We start from the raw sequence: 26,683 nt of genomic DNA on the forward strand, positions 1-26,683 counted from the left end.
ACCGGTAATTGTTCAAAGGTGTCGGTTCTATATTTTTTTTCATTCCGCAAAGGTGGGAAAAGATCAATAGGGTGCCGATGAGTCGGTACCTATGAGGGGTTTTATAGTAGTGATCTAGATCGGACAAGCGGTCGTTTAAATTTACAACTAAACATGCTTATATTTTGACACGTACGGAGTATACATGAGTAGCACAGCTAGCTGTATATTTCGAAAAAAAACATAACAAATCATGAATGCAACTCGTAAAACTGATGAACAGGAGTGTGAACCGGCTCTCCGATCAAATCGATCATTTGATCAGTCTCATCGTATCAGACCATCCTCATGGCAGTAAATAAAGCGGCATTAATATTGATTGTGTCAGGAATTAAACACCTAGGCCCCGGCCGTTTATAATCCCTGTATCTCTGTCTATATATATAGTTATATACATGGAATAGTTACAAATTTTTTAAACACGGTATAATCCGAAGTGCTCAAAACACGTGCACAGTTACCTCTGTGAATACACATGCACACACCTTATTTCTATGAATACGTACCTTTGAAAACCTATCACTAAAAAAAATAATTAGCCATGAATATAAGTACCCGTGTCAAATCTAGAACTTAAAGTCTTAAACTCGGGTGGTTGATCCCACCACAAAGAACCTAACAGGTTGAGCTACATTTTTTTAATTAGGTGACAATTATTCCCAAATTTTTTCGAGGGGCCTGCCTGTCCTAGCTTTTCTCGCGAGCCTGCGCATACGATGATCCAGATAATGCATGCAGTACGTACGGTGAGATATAGCTAGGGGCTATTGAGCCGATCCTAGCTTGTTCGGTGGAGCTGATAATATTTGGAAGAATTATTTTGTTTATATTTTAAATAAAATATAAAATCTTAAATACTACAATTTAACTTATAAACCCCATACCAAGCGTAGATATATGATCTGAAGTTGTACTAAACAACTAAAATACCAGCGTAGAGTCGTGGATATATATGATCTGGAGTTATATCAAACGGAGGCTAGATTTCCAATTTTTCAAGAGTCAAGTACTAGTACACATGTGAATAATAAAGAAGCTATCTTTTCCTTTCTGCATAACTCCAGATCCATTAATTTTATATTTGGAGGGCTACAAGACAAGCCTAGATGCAAATAGATAGATGTATGTGTGTAGTGGCCAAATATAGGGAGGGCAGCTTGTTTGGCGTAGCTAATTTTGATTTTTAACACTAATTAATTGGATGTTCACTCTAAATCTGGAGTATGTAGAAACTATATAGTATAAAGTTCTATCCTAAAATTATGTTTCTTTATTAGAAATCACAACTTAATTAAGGGCATGTTTATATTGAAGCATTTTCATAGGAATTTCGAAGCATTCAATCCCAAAAGGAAAATAAAAACTAAAGAGCCAATTGGAATATTGAAGGAATTGGAGCAAATGAAAAACAAAGGAAAGTTTCCCCTTCCCTCCATCCTTAAGTCAAAAATAGAGCTTTGACCATGAGAGGAGAGGGAGGGAGAGAGATGCAGAAGTGGATAAGAGGACAAGGTAGATAACAAATAAGGTTAAGATACCCCTTCAGTTTTTAACAGATGGCGCCATTAACTTTTAAGCACACGTTTAAATATTAATATTATTAAAAATATACAATAATTATTTATTATTTATTTGTTTATCATTAAAGGTACTCAAAGCATGACATACTTTTCCATGTATTTACACAATAATTTTGAAAATGAGATGAGTGGTCAAACATACGTACACAAGTCAATATCTATCATGTTTTAAAAAACGAAGGAAGTAATCCATAAAAAGAGATGGGCATAGGATTTCATGTTATTAAGGTTCTTAGAATTCTTGTGTTGTATATCTATATTTTGTTTTACTCCTTCCGTTAAAAAATATAAATATTAAATAATTGCTTATTTACCATTATCGCATGCTCTAATCGTCCCTATAATAGCTTAGCTAGCTTTAGGAAAAATTAAGGTTAAGATAGAAAATGGTTAGGATCAATTGAGATGAGAAATTAAGCAATTAAGTGAAGAGATTAAATGATAAATATAGCTTTGATTGGTTGAAATAAGACAATAGATGGATAAATACTTATTATGCCAGAAAAACTTTGAATATCTCTAGTAGCTTATACAAACAGAGGGATCAGTATGTTTTCTTTTTCCAATATATAGTTTGTTTTACAACTGCATGCATTATCCCTATACATTTTCTTCCCTATATATGTTCCATTCGAGTGACTAGTTTTCATGCGTTCAAAGCAGCCCCCAACAATTATATATGCATGTTAGTAGTAATAATTAAGCAGGCCCATGATCATCAAATACTAGTAATGAATATATATCCAGCGGCAGGAATATTCACAGCGGGACATCGATCGATCTGTCAAATCAAAGCTTGTTGGTGTGGTAGGGTGGTCGCAAGCAAGCAAGCAAGCAAAGCAGACTACTACTCCTATATTACTATTTACTCATATATACTCCATGCATGTGTATGCACTTAATTATGCAGGCATTCAACGCATTATTAGTGGCTTCATGACTACTCCAGGTTTGCAGGATTTGGTGAGGAAAATGGGTGGCCATCACTGCAGCGGGGTGCCACTGCTGCTACCACGGCTACTATTGATGATATATACTCCATTAGTTCCATCTTAAGTGTTGTTATAATTAAGTTTTTTTTCTAATTTTAATCGTTCGGCTTATTTAATTTCTTTTTTAAAAAAATAAAAACATAAGTCACGTATAAAGTAAAATTTATGTTTTATCATGTAATAACAATAAAAATATCAATCTAAGAAATTTTAAATAAAATGGATGATCAAAGTTGAACATGGAAACTCAAGACTACGCTTAAAATGAGACGGATGGAGTATATCAAGCGGCTCTGTTCTTTTCTCAAACAAAAACTAGATAAACTTTTGGATAAAAGTGGCACGCTTTTTAAACTGCTAAACGGTGTGCTTCGTGCGAAAACTTTCTATATGAAAGTTATTCTAAAATATAAGATTAATCCATTTTTCAAGTTTATAATAATTAAAACTCAATTAATCACACATTATTACCATATCGTTTTGTATGAAACACTTAGTTTTTATCTTTATCTTCATCTTGAAAGATTCAAACACTATTGTATATAATCAATTAGCTACAGGATATATCAATCATTGATATGTGACTAGCTAGTTAATTGTGCCAACCAGCTGCATTCATGCTTAATACTCCCTCTGTCCCATAATATAACATAAGGGATTTTGACTTTTTTCTTACTGTTTAACCACTCGTCTTATTAAAAAATTTGGAATTATTATTTATTTTATTTGTGACTTACTTTATTATCCAAAGTACTTTAAGCACAATTTTTCTTTTTTATATTTACACAAGCTTTTGAATAAGACGAGTGGTCAAACAGCGCCAGAGAAAAAAAAAGTTAAAATCTCTTATAATTACATAGGAGTAATATGGCTCGATTAATTACGCGTGCTGAGACATCTAGGTAGGTGACGCATATATGTACGCCGGCCCGCGACGTTGGGAGCGGCGGCGGTTAGCCGTCGCTAACGTTCTCGTGTTGGTGGCCGGCCGGCCGGCCCCGTCGTCGATCGGGGGGCCGCTCGCTCGGTCGGCTTGCACCAACGTAACGTACGGCCTCGTCATATTGCTCAAGACGCGTACTACGTTGTTGGGACAGGCTCACAGGCGGGTGGATCTTTAATTACTCCCTCCGTTCCAGAATAAACGCAGCCATGAGTTTTCGTTTACAACTTTAATCGTTCGTTTTATTTATTTCTTTTCTATAGAAAAAACATAAATCACATATAAAATACTATTCATATTTTATAATCTAATAATAATAAAAATACTAATCATAAAAAAATTTTAAATAAGACGCGCGATAAAAATCGAACATGGAAACTCATGGCTGTGTTTATTTTAGGACGGAGGGAGTCATCGATAACTCCTCTCTCATTTTGTTGTGACGTATCGAGCACGACATGTCTCAAATAACTTCATCTCTAACTAGTTATAAAATGACATATTTAAAATACAACAGCATGAAAAGATCTACAATAATTATCATAAGGGTCATCTCAGCTGTGACATGTATGTATATATAGTTTTCAACCAGCAACCAAGCGGTTAGACTAGGCTTCTTTCCAAGGCAACAACCTAATAATTTTGCTATATATTTGTTGATAAATTTTCTCTCAAAAATTGACATATGCAAATGTAGTATAATTGTTGTGTAATTACATTGTAACTTGTGTGTAACTTTCATATAATTTTGAATCGTTCGATTTGCTTTAACTTTCATACAAGCGAGGAAGGAAAAAATCACTACGGCAGCGCATATGTGAGGGGATTTGGTTCCATGACCACCATTTTAAAGGAATAGCATGTTAATGAGGGATTTTTGAAGTTACATGCAAATTACAATATAATTATATTATGATTGTACTATACTTATATCTGTCAATTTTTTTAAGAAGAGTTATCGATAAATATATAGGTAGTCCCACAACCTAACTGGACAACTATTTTAGATGGTGTTTCAAAATGTTATACAAATTTCATCACTTGGCCAAGAATTAATTATATCAATTAGATGTTTTATCACTCGCTAAAAAAATGTTGCAACCAGCTAATACAATATTTAAAAATACTGACCTGCAACATCAATAAACCAATAGGTAAAGCATAAAAAAAACTAGCTGCAACATCAAGAATAAAAAAAAATTGTCAATGAGCAACTCCAGGACAACTGAGGGTGTGGTACACGCCTTTAATGCAACTGTGCGCATCATCTGCTAGTATACATGTAGCGGAACAGAGAACACCACTCAAATTAATACTTATGAGAAAAATGCAATAAATCGTTAAACTCTAACAAGAGCCTATAGTGACTTTTTTCTCTACTCCAGTGTGACCAGATCCACCTTATTTCTCTACAACCTCCTTGAGCGTGGATCTTAGACGTCTAGTTCTACGCGACGCCGCCGCCGACCTGCTACGCGTCGCCACACCTGTTTGAGCTTGTACTTGGGATTGTTCTTCTCGGTGACGGTTCTGCATGCATCGATGTTGGCTTTGCTCTTCTCCTTAAGGGCCTTGAGGATAGGGTCGGCATGCGCGGAGGAAGATATGTTTGATATGGTGGCGACAACACAGGCAGATCTAGGTAAGCCTGCCAGTGGGCTGAGATCCAATTTGAATCCACCCCAGCCCACCTCCTCATGGAATGGCATGCCAAACCAACCCACCCCATTTCCTCTCCTCCAAAATCCAAACCAACCCACCCCGCATCAGATTTCAGTCCAACCCACCCCAAACCATTACACTAAAATGGGTTCAGCCCACTTCACTGGAATGGATTCAATCCATGGATCCCAGCTACACTACAGAGAGCTTGGAGCCAGGAGGCCTCGTTACTTCTTTAGCCATGGATCTCAGCTACAGTATAGAGAGCAGCAGTGTAGACACACGTGCAGACAATTAATTCAAAACAGAAATATTAATCTGAACCCTTTTGAGTACAAAACAAAACATTTGGCCTGAGCAGCCTCATCAAGAGGAGAAATTGAGCGGATTGATCTGAGCTGAGCACATCAAACAGAAAGAAAAGATTCAGAGACAGAGAGTTAGAGCTGAAGATGTTACCTGGCAGAGGATGACAGAGTCCTGGTTGGGGCCTTTTTTGCCCCTCTGGGAGAAGAGAGAGGCCACCTTCCTTGCTTATCCTTCACATACACAATGCTCTCATCTATCTCCTGAACATGCTCTAGCTGCTCAAATAAGAATATATACAAGTAAGGATACAACTAATAGATATAAAAGGCATTGCAAAGTGTTACAAATTCCGCCTAACATTTCACCAACTGATGAACAAAAAACAACATTAAGTTACTGAGCACAGGGACCCCACCATTGTAAAAAAAAACAGCCATCATACCAAACCTTCTTCACAAAACATCATATGGTCAGTACTCAGTACGAACCTAGATCAAAGAAAATTTGGCACAAATATTAGTAATACTGGTGGGCACTCAGACAAATTAATCTAGATTTTGTGACTAATCAAACAATATAAAATGAAAACACATCTACAATTACTATTTGTATGGCACAGACCACAAAGTCTGAGACGAAATACAAGGCGTGAGATATTATACCTTTAATCCCCTTGTTTTTTGGCTCTATGTAGCCAATCTTTTGCACAAACAAGTGCCTCGAGCATCTCTGGTGTCAATGAGCTTCTTGTGTCTCCAAGAATCCTTCCTCCACTGCTGAAAGCGGACTCTGAGGGCACGGTGCTAAGTGGAATTGCAAGAAAGTCTCGAGCCATAATTGCCAACACAGGAAACTTTTTGGAATTTTTCTTCCACCATGCCAAAACATCAAAATCCAATTTCTCTTCCGGTTTGACTTGAAGAGGGTGAATTCATGCTCTAGCTTTCTTTTTCCCAAAACAGGTGAGCCTACAACACTAACTCTCTCACTAGACTGTGACATGTAGGATACACCCCTTCTTCTTGCAATTCCTTCATATACATGAAAGTATGATTTCATCTCCTCTATAATAGAGTCCACTTTACTTTCAACATTAGAACCATGGGGAGACACCTTCTCATAAAAGAAATCCAAATAGTCTCTTTTCCTTCTTGGATCTAACACAGTGGTAATGACAAGTGCCAAATTGAAGTTGTTTGCCAATTTTTCATCCCAATATTTTGCAAACTTGGTGTGCATAGGAGCAGCCAATCGTTTTAAAAGATCGCTGGTTTGCCAATCAGGATCACTCAAAGCATGACGGATACAAAGCACATGGGGCAAGAATGTGTGTGCAGTTGGTGTCCTATGAGCTGATACACCTCTAGTAGCCTCTTCAAAAGCCTTAAGAAATTCACAAATTGATTCAGCATGCAACCATTCTTCATCAATTGGTAGAAGTTCACAATTTTCAGAGGCATAGCTATTGAGGACAGCCTTGTAAGGCAATATTTCTCTAATCATCTTGAAGGTCGAGTTCCAACGGGTTGGTACATCAAGAGTGAAACCAGATTTTGGAGGAAGACTTTTACTAGAAGCAATTGAATTAAACGCTTGAATGCGTGAGGGTGAATGCTCAATGTACTTTAGGATCTCACGGATCTTATCTATTGCTGCACGAATCACCCTCATCCCATCTTGAACCAACAAATTGAGGATGTGTGCACAACACCTCACATGAAAATGTTTGCCTTCCAAAACCAACTCATCCTTGAGAGTTTTCACTAATTCTTGACAAGCAGCGGTGTTGTTACTAGCATTGTCTAAAGTTAAGGTGAACAGTTTGCTACTAAAGCCCCACTCAGTCAAACACCTCATCATGGCTTCTTCAATTGCAAAGCTAGTGTGTGGATACTTCACAGGCTTCAAACTTATAATTTTCTTTTTCATTTTGAATTCAGCATCAACATAGTGGGCTGTGACAACCATGTATCCTAGGTTTTGATTTGAGGTCCACATGTCCGATGTTAGGCATACACGCGAATCAAGATTCTCTAATTCAGCATGCAATTCTTGTTTCAGCCTATTGTAATAGTTGTAAATCTTGTCGCGGATTGATTGACGACCCACAAGTTTAAAAGTTGGCTGCATGGATGCCATCCAATCATCCAAGTAGGGATCCTCAATTTTATGGAATGGTATCTCAGCATGGATGAAATATTTTATCATCAACTCTTCAGTCTTTTTAGGATCAAACACAAAATTTTCCACGGGTTGTTTCCTAACTGTTGATATAAACCTATTTCTAACTTCACCATCAACTAGTGGACAAGATTCGCAAATATGGTTTATGAGATGGCTAGTTCCTGATTTTCTAGTCGCTGACAACATTAAGCCACAATATTTGCATTGTGCTTTTGGAAGACCATCTATCATGACAAGCTCCTGCTCAAAATGTTCCCACACTTTTGCTCTCTTACGTGTTTGTGAAGGCAGCTCATGACTAGAACTATTGGCAGATGAACTTTCAGAATTTTGCATAGACATGTTTAATAAACCTGTGTTTGACAAGAATAGAAAATTAATATCTACATTTGCTACTTGTGCAGAATTAATATTTACATTTACTACTTGTGCTAAAAACTAGTGAAATGATAAGCATACCCAACAGCAACCTGTTATACACCGTAATCATGCATCTAGCATTTGGGGGCTGGACATGTTTCTTTTCAAAGAACCGTGCATAAATATTCTTGTGCACTTTTTTTTCACCTTTTGAAACTCCACTAATAACATAATGAATATCAAATCACATCTTTGAACAAGAAAGACAGGCCTCATGTCATGTCAACACATAAAATAGTTAGCTACTTAATACTACAGTGAAAGACAGCCACCTAAATCAACAGATTAGTAGTTATATGGAACTGAATGAACTGACATTCAAAATGTTTTATCCTTTGACCAACAGCTTAAAAGTTTAAGTGCTGGATTTTCTAGATGTGCTCAACAGTCACCATTAAGCAGCAAAAAAGCTGCATGCTTAATAAACATGACTTAGAGGTTGGGACTTGGGAAAGGGTGCAATTGCACTGATATATTATAAACAACCATCTGACAGAATTAATTGCGAATAACAGAACATTGCTGGCAATCAATTTGTGTAATTCCAATTTGTTCAAATCTCCAACATCTTTTTTTTTCTTTTTCAGTAGCATTGCAGTATACCAGAGATCTAGATGACTTCTCAAGGTTAGATGAGACATTGATACTGCTAATTTGGCAATAGCTTCATAAGTCTTTACCTTTCAAGAGTTAAGACCTAATTATTGTGACTAATCCTGATGTCTGATGGCACACATACTACAATCCAGCAGAGTATGTATCACATGAGACAACTAAGATGGGACACCAGCTACGGCATTAAACCCAACAGAAACCCACCACTCTTCAGCATCTCCAATCGAACCAACCCACATTATCTAAAAATCGAAACAAAGAAAAAGCACAAAAATAGCCAAGGTACCATACCAGGATGCTCCCAAGAACCACTTCCAAGAACAGTCCCCCCAGCTCACCGAGATCCAAGATGGAGGTCACGCAACCGCAGATCTGCCACCTCCCTACCCACAGCAAGAACATATATCAGCGGAGCTCGACCAAGCAGAGAGAGAACGCCACTTCAAGAAACATGAAAGATGAGTCACCTTCTTGAGTGAGTCCGGCGACTGTGGCGGCGAACGGCGGTGACGGCGCTCGGCGGTGGCAGCGAACGGCGGTGACGGCACGCGGCGGTGACGGCGCGCGGTTGTGGCGGCGGCGGCGGCAGTGCGCGGCGGCGCACTGCGCACAGGCGCGTGCGGGGAGTGTAGGGTTTGGAGTGAAGTGGGGATAGTTCGGCTTGTTTTGGAGGCTAACCCATGGGCTGAATCCATGGATAGTCTTCACAGGCCAACCCGCATCCACTCCAGCCCAAACCGCAATTCTTCACAGGCCAACCCGCTCCAATCCAAAATTAATATCAGCCCATTTGAATCCAACCACCACCATCCAAATCAACATCCAATCCATTTCACCCAATAAAATCCAGCCCACTGGCAGGCTTAGATCTAGGGAAAAAAAGTAAAAAATATAACTTTTGGAAAAAAAAATTTTGCTCTAGCCCAATGTATATATATACATATATGATTTTTTTTGGAAAAGTAAAAAAAACTTCCTTGTTAATAAATTATAATGCACATCTAATCAATTTATTATATACTCCAAGCTTTGTTATATTTATGGTACTTTAGAAAAATATATAGGTTGGACTAGCCACATAAAAATTCTAAAATTCTAGATACACCACTGGGCGACTGTGACAGCATGGGCAGCCCAACTTCTCTTGGTTGGGCCATGTCAGGATGAAAGGTGGTGTAATGGTAGGTCTGTGGGCGGGCGCGGTGAGAGTGTGAGAGAGAAAGAGATGGGAACATGAAGGAGGGAGGAGACAAAGGAGTAGAAGGCGTCCAATATCTGGGCTCGTTTTGAACGCCCATCCACAAGCATTTTCTAACCAAATATGCCCGCGATCGATCATTAGGGATACATTGTCAATAATTTTAAGCACATGCCTAAACTCACTGGTAATAAACAAACAATAAGGGATAACCATAAAATTCTCAAATACTCGTACGTTATCTATCGTTACACTTGTCAGGGCTAATTTCCGATTTCCATCAATTATTGCAGAACATGCATGGATAGATCGGCAGCAGAGGCCAGCAATGCAGCACTAGCAACAAAGCATAGATATTACTGCATAGTAAGCCCACTAACAGGCCCGTTAGGCCCAAGACCCTACTAACCAACCAAAAGGTTCAAATAATCTAACCTCAAATGTTCCCAATCTAGATTTCAAAGATTTAAAAATAACAAAACGACGGTGTGAAGGATGAAGTAACATAAAGAAAAAGCTAGTAATGTGGAATGACCTGTGTGAATATCTGAAATTTACTTTATTATCGTGAAAAAAGACATCGAAGAAATAGTTCCCGTAGATTGATCAAATTATTTTGTTATGACTCATTGGCTGCCAAAGAGATGATAATATAGGCCCTGTTTACGATAGCTCGAGATTTTAAGAAACAACCTACAAGAATATGACAAACATAAATTTTCTAGCTGTTGACTTGAAGTCTATTTTTTAAATTCGGTAGCAACTTACGGTTAGAATCTAGATACAATTTTAAATTGTTTGGAGGACCTAGAGATTTAGGAGAAAGTGGAGTTGCTAGAAGCTCTCTAAACATGAACATAATTATAATAGATAAATGTAAAAATACTTATATAATAGAGTTTACGTGCGTCTTATGTGTAATTAAGAAAAAAATACTTGACACGAGTGTTCGTATTTACACTTAATTAGTCTTTTAGTGATATGCGAAGTATCCGTCAACAGCAAGACGTCCATGGTAATTTCATCAATATCATGATATGCCGATTCAGCCTTTCGAATGTGCCCATAAGAGTATGATATACGTGTGTGTTGTGAGCGCCTGTATTTTTGTAACTTGTTACTATGAAAAAAATACTTATGGAAAATTTGCAAGGGCAACAGAAGGATGATTATCGTCCTCCTAGGCATAGTTCCGGATTCAAGATTTTTTTGAGCTAAAATATTCCTAACTCCACAAATCCACGGATTTATATCCATAATTACGTTGATAGATTTTGAATATATCATTTTGTTCTCATTTTGCATAAAACTTAAAATTTTGAACCATTATAATTTAACATATAAATTTCAAATCGATTATGAATGGATATGATATTTATGGCCTATTTAAGGAGCTTAAAATTCTGAGAAGCAGCTAGTAGATAATCAACTTCTAAGAATCTAGTAAAACTGGGTTTCTCAGCTTCTGGCTTCTAGTTCATTTTCTGGATTATACAACTACATCTTCAAAGAATCTGGACAAAAACTAAATTTGTTTAGGGAACTTCTGATTATGGGAGAAACTGTAGCGACATAGCCGTGCCAAACGGGCCTACATGTACATGGAGATGAGCTAGATCTGGAGCAAATGACGAAAATGCCCCTCACCCCCGTTGCCCTGCTGCTCCCCCCCGTAATCCATCCGGGAGCTCCGTCCCTCGCTTCGGCATGAGGCCTCCGCCCTTAAACCCCTGAGAAGAGAGGAGGAGGAAGCCATGCCGCAACTGCCCTCCCCTCTCCGCCGCCTCCTCCCGCTCTCCCAAACCCTAGCCGCCGCCACCCCGGCCCCGCTCCTCCACCTCTCCCGCCGCCTCTTCTCCTCCTCCTCCTCCTCCTCCCCCTCCCCCTCCCCTCGCGCCGCGTGCCTCCGCGCCCTCGCCTACCGCGGCGGCCAGGCAGGAGGAGGAGGTCGCCGCGGCCACCACAACCACCTCCTCCGACGCGGGAACAGCACGCTCGGGAAGAGGAGCAAGGAGAAGATGGGCGGCGGAGGAGGGGGAGGGGGAGGGGGAGGGGAGGCGGAGGTGGCGTTCAACAAGACGCGCGCGGAGGGGAAGGACGGGAGGAAGGGCAGGAGCATGGAGCTCAAGAGCCGCAAGCTCAACCCCATCAACACCATCTGCTACGTACAGGTGAGGGATTTTGCCGATTTCTCCCCCCACACCACGCCACATTCCCGATGGTCTCGTTATTAAGCCGCTCTGCTTTGCGCCTAGCTTTCAGTTCAGCTCGATTAAAGCGGGGATTGCCTGCTTTTTTTATGCTACATACATTTTGTTTCCTAAGACGCGAACGATGTCGAGCAACAAAATGATAATATGATTATATATATATGCCTTTTAGCACAAGGTTAGTACCTGCTACAATCCTTTGATGGCGATTGTGCATGTTGGTTTACTTCATGACTTAGCAAGCACATTTAATTCCTGGGCTTACTTGGGATACAAAACATGCCCTATTGGAGTATGGCGCGATATCTTTTGCCTTGGGTTTCAGCATGCCGGTTATAATTTTCTTTGCTTTGTAAGAATGTGCATGTGTCTCCTTTCTGCTGACCTAACTGTGGGCATAGGCTAAAATGTTGTCCCAAATTGATTGCTATAGATGTCTTACTTAGGTTTAAAGGGGGTATAGCATCTGAACCAAACTTTAAACCATCGTTCGCTTATTACCTGCGTGCTAAGAAAATTATAAAATAATAAATTTTGTCACGATGCCAAAGTTCATCGGAGGATATACATATTAATGCCACCCGCTACCAAATTGGTAGAAATGATTCAGAACATCAATGCTCTGATGATAACGATGTTGATAATCACTTGTAGGGTGTATATTCTGGGTTTCCTTTACCTGTTGAAGACCAAAAATACTATGTTGTCAGGGTCTTGTGGATGCTTCAGTTGCTGGCTGGCAAAGCAAGCGATCAAATCGAGCTAGTTTAGTAAGAGTGAGAAAACTAGGTATAAGCACCCCTAGAGGCCTAGAATGCAATCATTCCAGCTGTTTTTGACTTTTTATGTCACCCCCCTCAGAGATAGTTGTTCAGTTAATCAACCCCCTCACTTAGATCAACTCATGGGAACAGGGACAAATGCCTTTGCCAGTGATCTTACCCCTTCGTTCTTGGCTTCTTGCTGTGCAGATACTTGGTACAGGAATGGACACACAAGATACTTCACCTTCCATTTTACTCTTCTTTGACAAACAGAGGTTTATATTTAATGCTGGCGAGGTATCTGCAGCACTTGTATTTATTTGATCACTCTCTCTCTCTCTCTAAAACATACTTATGTTTTTAATTAATGTGCTTCTTAAGTGCACAAGTTGTTCCTAAACCTTAGGGGCAAATTTGTAGCTCAGGTCTATTGAGTTCTGTTTGTCCTGCTTTTTTGTGTGTATTGCTCTGTATTTTATTTATCTAATTTTATCATCCTTAACCAGTTTGTCATGTCTTATTTTGGTGAACTTAATGTGCTAAATAACAACCTTGCTGTCTGATAGGGTCTTCAGCGTTTCTGTACTGAACACAAGATAAAGTTATCAAAGGTATGAGGTCCTTCTCGCCAATGCATTGATCATATTTCTTTTATCCTTGTTTGATTGTGTTTGTAAACCAGCAACTTGCTTAAATGTTGATTCCCCACCTCCCAGATTGACCACATATTTTTGACTCGTGTATGCTCAGAAACTGCAGGGGGCCTTCCAGGTAAATTTGATCACTCTATGTACTGAACTACTGTCATTATTTGCTGAACTGTGATTATATCTATGACATAATTGTTTCTGTTCCTTCTTTTCATTTTTGTAGGACTGGTTCTGACTCTGGCAGGCATAGGAGAAGAGGGCATGTCGGTGAGATCACATGATTTCATCATTCCCTTCTTTTCAGTACTACCTAATTGCCAACTCATCCTGTTATACCTTTTCTGCATACTGATTGTATTGTTCCCTTTTATCTGCAACATAGGTGAATATATGGGGCCCTTCTGACCTAGATTTTTTAGCTAGTGCAATGAGATCCTTTATCCCAAATAGAGCAATGCTTCACACACATAGCTTTGGTGTGGAACAAAATGTATCTTCTTCCCAATCTAAAGATGCTACTGTCATTGTTGATGATGAAGTAGTTCGAATATCCGCAATGTTTGTCAAACCCAGATACAATAAAGAAGCCAGTTGCTTGAATGACTCCAACTTGAAGCCTGGCGATACTGCTATCATTTATGCATGTGAACTGCCAGAACTTAAAGGAAAGTTTGACCCTGCTAAGGCTGCTGCCCTTGGTCTCAAGCCTGGACCAAAATATCGTGAACTTCAGCTCGGGAACTCTGTGCAGTCTGATGCATTCGATAAAATGGTTAGTACTGAATAATGAGATATTTAAACTGTAATCTATTTGTAGGATTATAAATAATATTCTTTCATGTATTTGTTTACAATGTTTTTTTTCATTGATTCAAGCTTGAGCCTATGCCACCAGGTAGATCAGTGCTGCCCGTTGGGAACCTAACTTTTTCTTTTGGAGGCTGTTGAGTCCGCTGTTCAGTGATTCATCTGTGGATGGGGTGGCACTATATATTTTCATGAATAGATTGCTGATGTAATATTTTATTAGTCTTTAAAGATGTTAAATACTAAATTAAATTTTATTAGTCTTTAAAGTTGTTAAATACTAAATTAAGTAGTGCCGCTTGACTATCTTCTGTCCTTTCCTTGATAACGTAATTTAATTTTTTTTCTGTAATTTAAGCTTTTGATATTACTTCAGATATAAATTGCACGCACAAGATAACTGGATGAAAATTTCTTGTGTACAGCTCATTTAGTTTGCCAATTTCTAGGTTCATCCAAGTGATGTTCTTGGCCCGTCGATTCCTGGACCTACTGTACTTTTGGTGGATTGCCCTACAAAATATCATATGCACGAACTATTTTCCCTGCAATCTCTTATACGCTTTTATGAAGATTCTTCTGAGCAAGCAGGGAGTCCCAAGAAAGTAAATTGTGTAATCCACTTGGGCCCATCTTCTGTGACTGAAGCTCTCGATTATCAGAACTGGATGAGAAAATTTGGTGCCACACAGCATATCATGGCAGGGCATGAAATGTAAGATTCAGTTCTGTTCACTGTTTTATGTATGCTTTTCATGCAGCCCCAATTATTGGCTTTTCTAGTTTGAACTTAGGTTAAAACTATTGTTGTTAGTAAATCTGAAGTTAGCTTTTTTTTACAAAAGAAGTGAGAAATTCCATATTGTAGAAATGTTTAACTTGGTGGAATTTATCTGTAACTTCCAGGAATGAATTTATACGTCGTGATTGCATATTGTGAAGTTTTACTTTGTCACTGTATTATCTTCGTCAGTTCCTAATTGATAATTAGTGAAGTTTTGCTTGATTTTGCTACGGAAAATTGTAACTTGTAAGGTACTTCTTGATAATATTCCACCTCGGTAAAACACCATTTTATTAATTTTATTATTGTATAATATCTGTTTTAGGATTTTGGAACCCTCAGTTATCACCAGAGGTTAATTTTTCAACCTAAATGCTTAAATCATTCACTTAACATTGTCTAACTTTTTAAATCTGGCTTAAATCCAATCCATGTGATGATATTTGTGGTGTTTTTGCCACGTGTGCTCACTTTTATGCTGTTTTAGCGTTCTCATGTACAGTTGTTGCTACCAACTGGGCACATGGATTGCTGACACATGGATGAGTGAACACAAGTGTGGTGCATCTGCATATAGTAGGATCTGCGCGGCAGAAACCACTACAAATACTGCCATCTTGTTTGTAATGATCCAGTTCTAATATTTGGTCATGTGATGGGACTTTTTCCTCCTATGTGCAGTAAAAACATGGAAATTCCTATCCTGAAGGGTAGTGCAAGGATATCATCACGTCTTCATTTTGTATGCCCTCATCTCTTCCCATCCTCTGGATTTTGGCCTGTGGAACCTATAAATGATGTTGATTCAGAGAAGAATAAGGTAGCTTCCAGTAAGATACATAATACCAGATAATATAAAAATGCATTCTGCTTATATACATGAAATTTTCTTACCACTTTTAGGTTTCTTCATTGCAAGCCTGTGAAAGTGTGTCAGCGGCTAATCTTCTAAAGGTATGGCTAACTCTATAACCATACTGTATTTCCCTGTTAGCACTTACCACGCGAGCGTTTCTGTTAATCTATCTGGTATTTGTATGTCTGGACTTTGTGATGAAAATGGTTTCAAATATGGATGTGAAAATTCAACTGATAGTTTATGTCTCGAAACTTAACGTGTCAACCTACCACACTATACCAATCTTTTTAAAGCAGCATGACTAGGATTTTCCCTTCTATGCAATGCAATTGTAAAATAACCTGCTGTGACGAATGTCTTGGTCATTATTTCTTGATGATCTTTGCACAGACAGTTACTTTTTGCCCTACGTTAGTTCTGGTCTTGCTTATATTCTCTGAGCATGGGCTTGAATATATGCACCTTGCAATTATTTTCCACGCCATGCTATGGCACACAATTACAATCTAGAAGCTGAGAAGGAGAAATTCTTCTCATGAAAGATACTACATAAAAATGAAGCTGACAGGAGGAAGGAGAGATAAATAAATCATAAGAATTTTGCATCATCTATGTGACCAGTTGCTGGTTAAACTTTCTTTAGTTCAGTGCAATGCCGTTTATTACATTAGTGGGTTCTCCTTTTCAGTTTCATCTGCGTCCATATGCTCAACTGGGGCTGGACAGATCGTCTATACCAAGCCTTACTACTTATGGAGATATTGTAGATGAGCTCTTGTCGGAGATCCCAGAGATTAAAGAAGTTCCTGAACAGATTAGCAAGTTCTGGCAAAGTAATTCAGTTGGCAAGCATATGCTCATGGTTGAAGAACCATGGATTACTGAGAATTCCTCTGTTTGTAATTTTGTAGACGAAAATAGTAATTCAGGCAAGTTACAAGATGGCACTCCATTGAGAGCAAGTGGCTGGAGAAAGCACCCAAAGGACACTCCTGATATCCCTTGCTGTGTGGAGAATGCAACAAGAGAAGATATGGAAATTACCTTTTTGGGTACAGGTTCATCCCAACCTTCAAAATATCGGAACGTAAGTTCCATATATATTAACCTGTTTACACAAGGAGGTATACTTCTTGATTGCGGTGAAGGAACCTTAGGGCAATTGAAAAGAAGGTTAGTTCTTACATACTTCTTTAGGTAATTGAGAAATGCATGTTATTTCATATTTGTCGTCATGACACTTTCTCTTTATAGGTTTGGTGTAAGTGGTGCTGATGATGCTGTGAAAAGTTTGAAGTGTATTTGGATTTCCCATATTCATGCTGATCACCACACAGGTGTAGCTAGAGTTCTTGCTTTGAGGTCTAAATTGTTAAAAGGGGTACCTCACAAGCCCTTACTTGTTATTGGACCAAGACCACTTGAAAGATTTCTAAATGCATATTCAACACTCGAAGATCTTGATATGCAGTTCCTAGACTGCAGGCAGACTTTAAAGCCTAGTATAGAGGCTTTTCTCAGTGGCAATGCTACTGAATCTGCCACATCTCAACTTGGAAGCACTATATTTGCTCCTGGAAGTAAAATGGAGAACTACAGCCGGAAGCCTGCAAGTCCAAGAGATACTACAGCTCTAACTAATTTGAAAGATGTCCTACATGAATCAGGTTTGGAAGTTCTTTACAGTGTCCCAGTTCTGCACTGTCCACAGGCGTTTGGAGTTGTTCTGAGAGCCAAGGAGAAGGTGAGCAGTGCTGGAAAAGCTATTCCAGGATGGAAGGTTGTTTATTCAGGTGACACGAGGCCCTGCCCAGCTCTTGTAGATGCGTCCAGAGATGCCACTGTACTAATACATGAGGTAAGATGAACATAAATCTTTTGGACAACTAATTCCATTATTACCAACTTGATATCCACTGCCATTTCCATGGTGGCTATGATTCTATATTCCTCCCTTTTGAGTGCTTGCCATCACTGCTTATGCTCCAAGGTGGTTTCCAAAAGTTCAATATATTATTTGAGTTATCAGTTCTGTTTTTTCTGTCTGTCCTAGTGTCCTGTAGTAAAATATTTCACTCTCCAATTGATGTGGACGACAACTGGCCAAGTGCATCACCAACTAACCTTGCATGTTTTTGTATACTGTTAGCTGCAGAATGTTCTCTTCTAATTATTGATGATATTAATCACTAGTTAATGGCAATAATGGTATTGCGTGTCTAAACTGTGCAATACTCGTTTCTCCAGGCAACATTTGAGGACAGTATGAAGGATGAGGCGATCGCGAGGAACCATAGTACAACAAAGGAGGCCATAGCAGTAGGCACATCAGCCGGAGCATACCGTATAATCTTGACCCACTTTAGCCAAAGATACCCTAAAATCCCAGTTTTTGATGAGGTTGATATGCAAAAGACTTGCATTGCGTTCGACCTGATGAGTGTGAATCTGGCGGACTTGCCAGTACTGCCAAAGGTTCTTCCTCACCTGAAGCTCTTGTTCAAAGATGAGATGGTGGTTGACGAATCTGATGAGATCCAGGAGGCTGTTATGTAGTACTGATATAAGATAGAATAGTGTACAACATTTTAAATAGAATGATTTTTGACCTGAGAATCCAATTGTAGACAGCGCCATCCATGCGATATGTTACTAGTGAGGCCAACCACCCTGCATTCAGATACTAGAATAGCTGTACTGTCAATTTTTGGCGCTGTCTTGTGCAATAAGCATTGTCGGCAATTTGCAAGTCTCGTGTGCGTTGAAAAGCAAGCGTGCGACCTGCCCTTCTAATTTAGTATTTTGATGGACAGTTAAGGCTTTGCCGTTACAGATGATGCGTTCAATTACGTGTCATGTTAATGTTACTACTTGGGGTTTCAGTGTTTCACAGAGTGAGTCCCATTTCAGCCTCACATATGTTCCACGTTTCTCACTCATCAAGGCACCATCCAAACCCCAATTTTAAATTGAAGATACACTTTCAGTTTTAAATTCTTGAATTTGTTTGTTTAGTTAAAAATACTGGACTGAAGAAGTCTTTGATTTTAAAAGGTCCTTAAATTTCAACTTAAAAATCCCAGTGGCTTTGTCCCAGGCTTTAACTGGGTGTGCGATGAATTTCCATTTGCAGGAAACCGACAATCTTAGGAAATGGGATCCTCCACATTAGTTTACCCATTTGTGCACCATTTGCTCTGCGGTGACCATCTCGATCGCTACTGCAAAAATAGTATAACAACAAAATGTCACTGTTTGTGGCATCAATCTACTATGCTACTCACAACTATAATGAACCGCAGAGAGGATCCATATCAAGTGGTATGTAAGAGATTTAAAACTAGTAGAGGAGAGTATTGCAAAAGTACTCGCGACACTTGTCTCTATAAGCACGCCTATATAGATTGAGACAATATAAATTGAGGGGCTGTTGATGCCCATACAGATTGGTGAAATTATTGTCGATATCTCGTTGTTGATGCACATGACAACTAAACTAAAAAGAACAATTAGCAGTAAGTACAAAGCATTACCCGTAAATACAAACATTGGTATTAAGTCAAATATTCTAATTAACCATAAATATAAGCACTAACGTTATGTCGAGACTTTTTTTAATGACTCGCACTAGATAGTGTGAAGTTCATAATGATAAAGCAGAAAAAAATTACAAGATTATAATCATGTAATGTCGTAACAAGGAAAACGAAAAAAGAATACCACCATCCACGTACCGATAACATCAACACATAGACATAAGAGAAAAGCTAGCACCGAACCGGCCATCGCTAATCGTGACCAGCCACCGCTAGGCCAATAAAGAAACTACAATCAAGATCGCCCAAAACCCAACCATTACAACCGACACGAAACTTTGCTCTATCCACATCTTTGGGATCAAAAAAGTTACGTCGGAGACTTGAACCTATGATAGCAAGTTCTACCGAAATGATTTACAATTTTGGCCGTGTTTAGATCCAAAGTTTTTCTTCAAACTTCTAACTTTTCCATGACATCAAAACTTACCCGCACAAACTTTCGGCATTTCCGTCACATCGTTCTAATTTTAACCAGACTTTTATTTTTGACGTGATCTATACATAACCTTTGAAAAGTTTGATTTTGAACACGGTGGCAGAAAAGTGACACGAAACTTTCCAGTGCGACTAGTAGCAGAATCTCGGGTTTTGCCGCATTACCCCTCTCAGCCTCAGCCTCACTCTTGGCCCCTCCCCTCCCCTCCCCTCCCGTCGTCACGAAGGAAAGCGAAACGGTTATCGCGTTAACCACCCCGCCCTTCCCTTCCCCGACCTGACCCCGACCCGCCACTAGAAGCTTCCATCCACCCCGCCGCACGTGCCGCTCACCCGCGCCGCCCACCTCCCCTCCCCCCTCTCCTCTCCTAGACCCGGTCCACCGCCGCCCCTCTCAGATCCGCCGTTGCCGCGGCGGCCTCGGCAGCTCGGTCTCCCCCCGCTAGGGTTTCGCCGTCTCCGATCGGAGGGGCGCAGCGATGGATCAGAGCAGGCGGGCGGTGGAGTCGTACTGGAGGTCGCGGATGGTGGACGGCGTCACGGCGGACGACGACAAGGTGGCCCCCGTCTACAAGCTCGAGGAGATCTGCGAGCTCCTCCGCGCCTCCGACGCCAGCGTCGTCAAGGAGGTCGCTGACTTCGTCCTCAAGCGACTCGACAACAAGAGCCCCGTCGTCAAGCAGAAGGTTCCCCTTCTCCTCCTCTCTCTCTCTCCCCTTGTGTGATCTCGGGTGCGAGGGTATTAGGTGGGTGGCGGCGAGGTGGATCGATCGATCGATCGATTGAGTACTTATGGATTGGTGTTCTTGTGTTCTCATTGATGATGATGATGATTAGTTCTGTGGCCACGGTTCTTGTCGAACTCTGGATGGTCGAAGGATGGCGCACGTATCCGGGGAGTGATTTGAGTGGGTGACTGATGATTTGTGTGATTGTTTTGAGTTCATGCCTGCCTCCTGGATTGCCGATCAGTTGAGGGGAGAAGAGGCTGTCGAAGATATAGTTCTGTTTTGGCCTTCTGGATGTGGGTTTAATAAGGGAAACGGCGAAAGTAGGGAATTGCAGTTGTTGAATGAAATGGTTATTGGTTGTGCGCCACAGCCCCTAGCATAAAAGAGCAGTGCCTTGGTGAAGGTGTAAGGGAGAAACTGGCTATATATTTTTGTTCTTCAGTACTAGGTGGCAACAATATCTTGCTCACAGCTCACCTGGAGTTGATGGCCTGTTACCGTGGATTCAAATTAGCTAGAATGGATTCATGTGTCATAGTCCCTATCAATTGAAATTTAAAACTAGCCTACTGCTTCTTGAAGAGCTGAGAATATTCTCCACATCCTACTATCTGGCATGTAACTGTTCCATATCGACTGAGACCTTAGTGGCTTGTATGGTTGTTTTTGGTGAATGCTGTTTTATAGAGCAGAAGCCTTATGTGGCTAATGAACTACAACAATTGTTATAGCTATGGACCAATGGAAGGTGTTTTTTTGTAAACTATGGTGTCTACTTTTGATTTGGATTTAAGGGATTTTTTTTTTTTTGGGGGGGGGGGGGGGGGGGGGGGGAGGGTTTAATGCTGAACCAAACACATACATTTGAGGTTGTTTAGTGAACTTGAATGTGAATTCAGATTTCAACTTGTGACAACTAATTTTAATTTTATAAATGAATTGCTTTACATTCATGGCATGTTGCGTTCTGACTCCTGATCTCGTAATGGTAAAGCTCATACCAGCCTTCTGAGTAGACTCTCTGCACAAAGGAAATGCTGCTTATGGGCATAATATTTGCTTTGCTAAGCATTTGTACTGAATGTTACACGTCAGTCCTGATCAGTGGCACATTGCACCTTTTGCAAACATGGTGACCCCCACATATATCATAGAATGTACCCTAATGTTTTTGATGGAATTTTTAGGCTGTCCTAACTTATGTCTAACATTTAAGTACAGTAGTGTTTAATTATTGAGGAGACTAGCTTCTGTTCTTCAATTCTGTACTAACCTTTTCAATTGCTCTTTTCCAGGCTTTGCGGTTGATTAAATATGCTGTTGGGAAGTCTGGTACTGATTTCAAGCGGGAAATGCAACGGCACTCAGCAGCTATGCGCCAGCTTGTTCACTACAAGGGACACCCTGACCCCTTGAAAGGGGATTCTCTTAATAAGGCTGTCCGTGAAACTGCAAATGATGCCATTGCTGCTATTTTCTCCACAGAGGAACCTAAACCTGCTGTTGCAACAGAAGGTCTTGGCAAGCGCATACAGGGTTTTGGAAATACTAATTTTGAGCCATCAAGAGATGACAAAAAATCTTTCCTTAGTGAGCTAAGTGAAGTAGTGGGCATTGGCAGTGCTTCCATTAAACAGGGTTTGAGCAACTTTGCTGCTTCTCATTCATCAATGATAACAAATGATAATGGTGGTCCGTACAAGAGCCCAAACCTTCGTAGGTCTCTGACCACAGAAACGGATAAATATGGCAGGTATGATCCAAGTGAAATTCAAGGCGAGAGCCGTTCTTCATCTGGTGCTTCAAAGAATGTTAGTTCTGGTTCATGGGGTCCTAGTCCATCCAGTTCTGCACCAACTGATGATACTGGTTCAAGTCAAACAGGGGTTAAGACTCGTGAAGAGAGACTTTTAGATACAATTGCAACTTCAAGTGGTGTGCGGTTGCAACCAACTCGAGATGCTCTGCAAATATTTCTAACAGAAGCTGCCAAATTGGACGCAGTTGCTTTGAGCCGTGCCCTTGAGAACAAATTGAATTCTCCTTTATGGCAGGTGACTTTACGATGTTCTTTGTTCATCTACTTCAACCTTACAAGTTACAATAGTTGTACGGCTATGGGATGGGGTACCTTTAGTCTATATTATGGTTTACACTGCTTCTGGCAAGTGACTAGTGTATATTGATGCACAAATCGATATTTTTTCTTATTCCGCAGTCAAATGGAAGTACTTTGGATATCTAATATATAGATACTTTAAACATATGTATGTTTGTTCAAATTTTGACAAGTGCTTATTGAGATTTCAAACTTCAAAAGTAAAAACACTATTTATGAGTTGACTTGTGACCATTCACATATACTTTTTTATGGTAAAAGTTCAGAGCTGTATATATAATAGTGAGTGGTATGTAAACATATTGATGCTTAACTTAGCTTCCAATTTTCAGGACAGCATAGTTTATTTGAATAATAAATTAATAACATGTGAAAAATACAGTTCCGGCATGAACTCTTTGCATGTTAAAAGTGCTTCGTTAAGGGCTTTTACACCTGCCTCCCTACTTTGCGGTTTAGGACATGTCTTAGCGTATTTAAAGATTTACCCAGTAGGCAGCATACTGGTTCTGAAAAAAATATTAGGCAGTGGGCAGCATATCCTTTTAACATGGTCAAAGGAATCAAAATGTTTTGCCTTGTTATACATTCCAATTATCAATGGAAGTCCACCTAGCATCTGAATTTTAAAACCAGGCATCTAACTTCTCAATACTTCCATAAAACCCCCTGAAGTGGTTTTGCATGGTGGTTTCACCTATAACCCCATGAACTTTCATTGGAATAAGGTTTATTTCTACTAGGGGTTAGCAATACGGAGTATGTTCAGAATTAGTGCATTCATTATCTATGATGTTCTCTGACCTTTTCTTATATTTTTGATACAATATTATCTCACATTATTTATATACATGATTAGATCATATTTATAATACCATTTTATCTTGACCAAGCACTTCCACCATTCTTTTCACTTTATATATTCATAAATATTCAATGCATTTGTTCTACTTCAGGTTCGCATGAAGGCAATTTGTGTATTGGAAGCAATTGTAAGGAAACAGGATACTGATCCTTATTCAATCATTACTTCATATTTCTGTGAGAACAGTGCATCTGTTGTTAGATGCTGTGAGCTTCCGCAGGTTTCTCTCAGAGAAAAGGCTTCGAAGGTTAGTAAAGTTGCAAGCCATTAATAAATAAATTTGTATAATGCACCATTTATTTTCTGCAAATTGCTATGTAGAATACATGCTTTGCATCTCTTTGATTCTATCTCTCTCTAGGCTATAGCTATTTCCACCTCCAATTATTACTATATAATAAACCGTGCCATTTTCTTAGGTCTTAAATCTGCTGGTTGGGGAACAACCTACTGGAAGCAATAATTTTTCAGAAACAAAGACAACAGTACCTGCTGCACAGATGCCTGATTTGATTGATACAGGGGATCAAGATGACCCAGGAGCTCAAAATTCAGCTCAGGAAGGTAGTGAGAGGATAATGGGGAATAGCACGTTTACTTCTTCGGTTGATGATTTTCTGGGTGGTGAACCTATTGCTGATATAAGTACCACCACCAGTAATGGTAATGGAGGTGATCCATTTGCAGACGTTTCATTCCATGAGACAGCAGATACTAAGGATACTAACGACCTATTCTCGGGGATGACGGTAGAAGAAAAGGCAACAGCAGCCTTGCATGATAGCTCATCAATAAACAAAAATGAATTGCCAGATATATTTGGCAGCAGCCCTGAGCCATTCTTCCAAGAAAGAGTAGAGGATAAAGGAACCGTGAATGATTTGATGGCTGGTTTGAACCTTAATGGAACTGCCCAAGCTCAGCCTGGGATTAAAACAGAATCTAACAATACTGTCAATGTTTCACAGCTCTTTGACATGAACAGTCAGACAACAAATGTGGCTAATTCTGCAGCAATGACTGGTATTCTTGGCCAAAGCTTTTATCAGCAACAGCAGGTTCCCTTGCAGTACAACTTGCCATCACAGATGCTGTTAAATCCAGCATTTGCTGGGCAGCAATTAAACTATGGTGCTATGAGTGTTCTTCTTGCTCAGCAGCAGCAGCTGCTGCAAAATCTAGGAAATTTCAATGCTGGGTTGGGACATTCGTCTTTGAATGCAATGAACAGCGGAAATGCATCTGTGCTTCCTGATATCTTCAATTCAAGTAACCAACCTCAACATGTTGCTGTGATGAGCAACTCAAAGAAGGATGAAACTAAAGCTTTTGATTTTGTTTCGGTATGCGCTTTCATCATGTCCCTAATTTATTCTTATTTCATTTCATATATAGACGTGCCAATATTACCAACTGTCATTATGCGTGGGCAGTATGAATCTATGGCTCTATGCTAGTTGCATAAGATGTTACTTCAGTTTTTGACATCTGAAGCACCATCCTCTGGTGTTAACAGTCCTAGTTTTCTTTCAGGATCATCTTGCAGCAGCTCGTGGTTCAAAAAAGTAACCCGAGAGCGATGGGTATGTTCAGAATGTAGCAACAATGCATTTGTTTGGCTTCACGCAAACTTCACTCGTACTCCATCGATTAGCTGGATCAATCTCAGGACAGGTTTTGCATGTTGTGCTGCAACAGATGACCCAAGAAAGAAAGAAAAGAATTCACGACGGGGGATTGTGTTGTATCATGTATCTAGACAAATGTCGATTTTTATGTTGAAATAAGCTGTACTTATCTTCTCAGTTTCTTTTGATGCCTTGCCTTTTTATTTTCTTTTAAAGAGTCGGACATTGTAGATTGTTCTCGGGCGGGATTTTGTTTTTGCTGCTGTACAACAACATATTTGGTTCTTTTGACGGGAATTGTAAAGCTTGCTACGTTAATAACAGGTGCCATACGGGAATAATGATGCCTCTTGAACCATACTGCTCACATGTTGAGTACATTATATCTACGAACTATCTGCATTGTGCAGATTATGAATTACTCCCTCCGTTTCGAAATGTTTGACGCCGTTTGACTTTTTAACACATGTTTGATCATTCGTTTTATCAAAAAAATTTAAGTAATTATTAATTCTTTTATTATCATTTGATTCATTATTAAATATATTTTTATGTAGGCATATAATTTTACATATTTCACAAAAGTTTTTGAATAAGACGAACGGTCAAACATGTGCTAAAAGTCAACGGTGTCAAACATTTCGAAACGGAGGGAGTATGTATTAGCAGCACTAGAATCTAGTGAGATAAACTTTGGAAGAAAATTACTGACAAATAGACTTGTAGCTGAGTTCCACATTGTTAAAACCTTGTAGTAATGATGCTTATGGTTGTAAGGTGAATTGCGATTTAGAAGGAATTGGAATTTATTCTTGCATTGTGATTAATATTTCTCGGAAGAATGTGTTGGGTAACTTCATCAATCTCAATATATGTTGGTCCAGTTTTCCATAGATGTTCATAAGGATAAATTGTGCGTGTGTTCATAAAAATAAGTGTACACGTACTATGGATGTCCGCGTTTGTACTGTGTAACCTTTTTTTCTCTCGTTTTGAGAATTGAGAAACCTTTTTTCTCTCGTTTTGAGAATTGAGAACAAAAACTTTGGGTTTTGCTAGTTAATTATCGACAATTTTCAGCTTTCGATTTGTTGGCCGTTCGATCTGGCTCTAGATTCGCCAAGATTCGTGTTGGTGGAGGAAGATCCGGCTCTAAGATTTGTCAAGATTCGTGCTAGTGGAGGAAGATGGAAAAAGTTTGCAAGCACACCATGGGGATCGAACCCAAAACCTGTTCGATCTGGCTCTAAGATTCACCAAGATTCATGCTGGTGGAGGAAGATGGAAAAA

General features: G+C 39.5%; 1 protein-coding gene across 1 annotated transcript; it reads left to right on the plus strand.

The window, feature by feature from the left end:
* Positions 1-11,642: 11,642 nt before the first annotated feature.
* On the plus strand, positions 11,643-25,759 carry LOC127760606 (tRNase Z TRZ3, mitochondrial-like). Its single transcript, XM_052284887.1, has 16 exons — positions 11,643-12,113; positions 13,124-13,213; positions 13,483-13,527; positions 13,633-13,687; positions 13,790-13,833; positions 13,949-14,338; positions 14,823-15,088; positions 15,839-15,977; positions 16,061-16,111; positions 16,705-17,189; positions 17,271-17,874; positions 18,264-18,563; positions 22,077-22,835; positions 23,857-24,012; positions 24,185-25,108; positions 25,299-25,759. Exons 1-16 carry the CDS (start codon positions 11,697-11,699, stop codon positions 25,332-25,334), a joined length of 4,761 nt encoding a protein of 1,586 aa, XP_052140847.1. The 5' UTR covers positions 11,643-11,696; the 3' UTR covers positions 25,335-25,759.
* Positions 25,760-26,683: the final 924 nt, after the last annotated feature.

This window comes from Oryza glaberrima, chromosome 1, assembly GCF_000147395.1.
Source record: "Oryza glaberrima chromosome 1, OglaRS2, whole genome shotgun sequence".
Classification (NCBI taxonomy): domain Eukaryota; kingdom Viridiplantae; phylum Streptophyta; class Magnoliopsida; order Poales; family Poaceae; genus Oryza; species Oryza glaberrima.

What these genes read in the sequence shown, in the direction of transcription:
- LOC127760606 (XM_052284887.1), top strand. Translation starts at nt 11,697, where the DNA reads ATGCCGCAACTGCCCTCCCCTCTCCGCCGCCTCCTCCCGCTCTCCCAA. An exon ending in ACAAGATAAAGTTATCAAAG is followed by an intron (nt 13,528 to 13,632) that starts GTATGAGGTCCT and finishes CCCACCTCCCAG; the next exon opens with ATTGACCACATATTTTTGAC. An exon ending in TGAATTCTCCTTTATGGCAG is followed by an intron (nt 22,836 to 23,856) that starts GTGACTTTACGA and finishes GTTCTACTTCAG; the next exon opens with GTTCGCATGAAGGCAATTTG.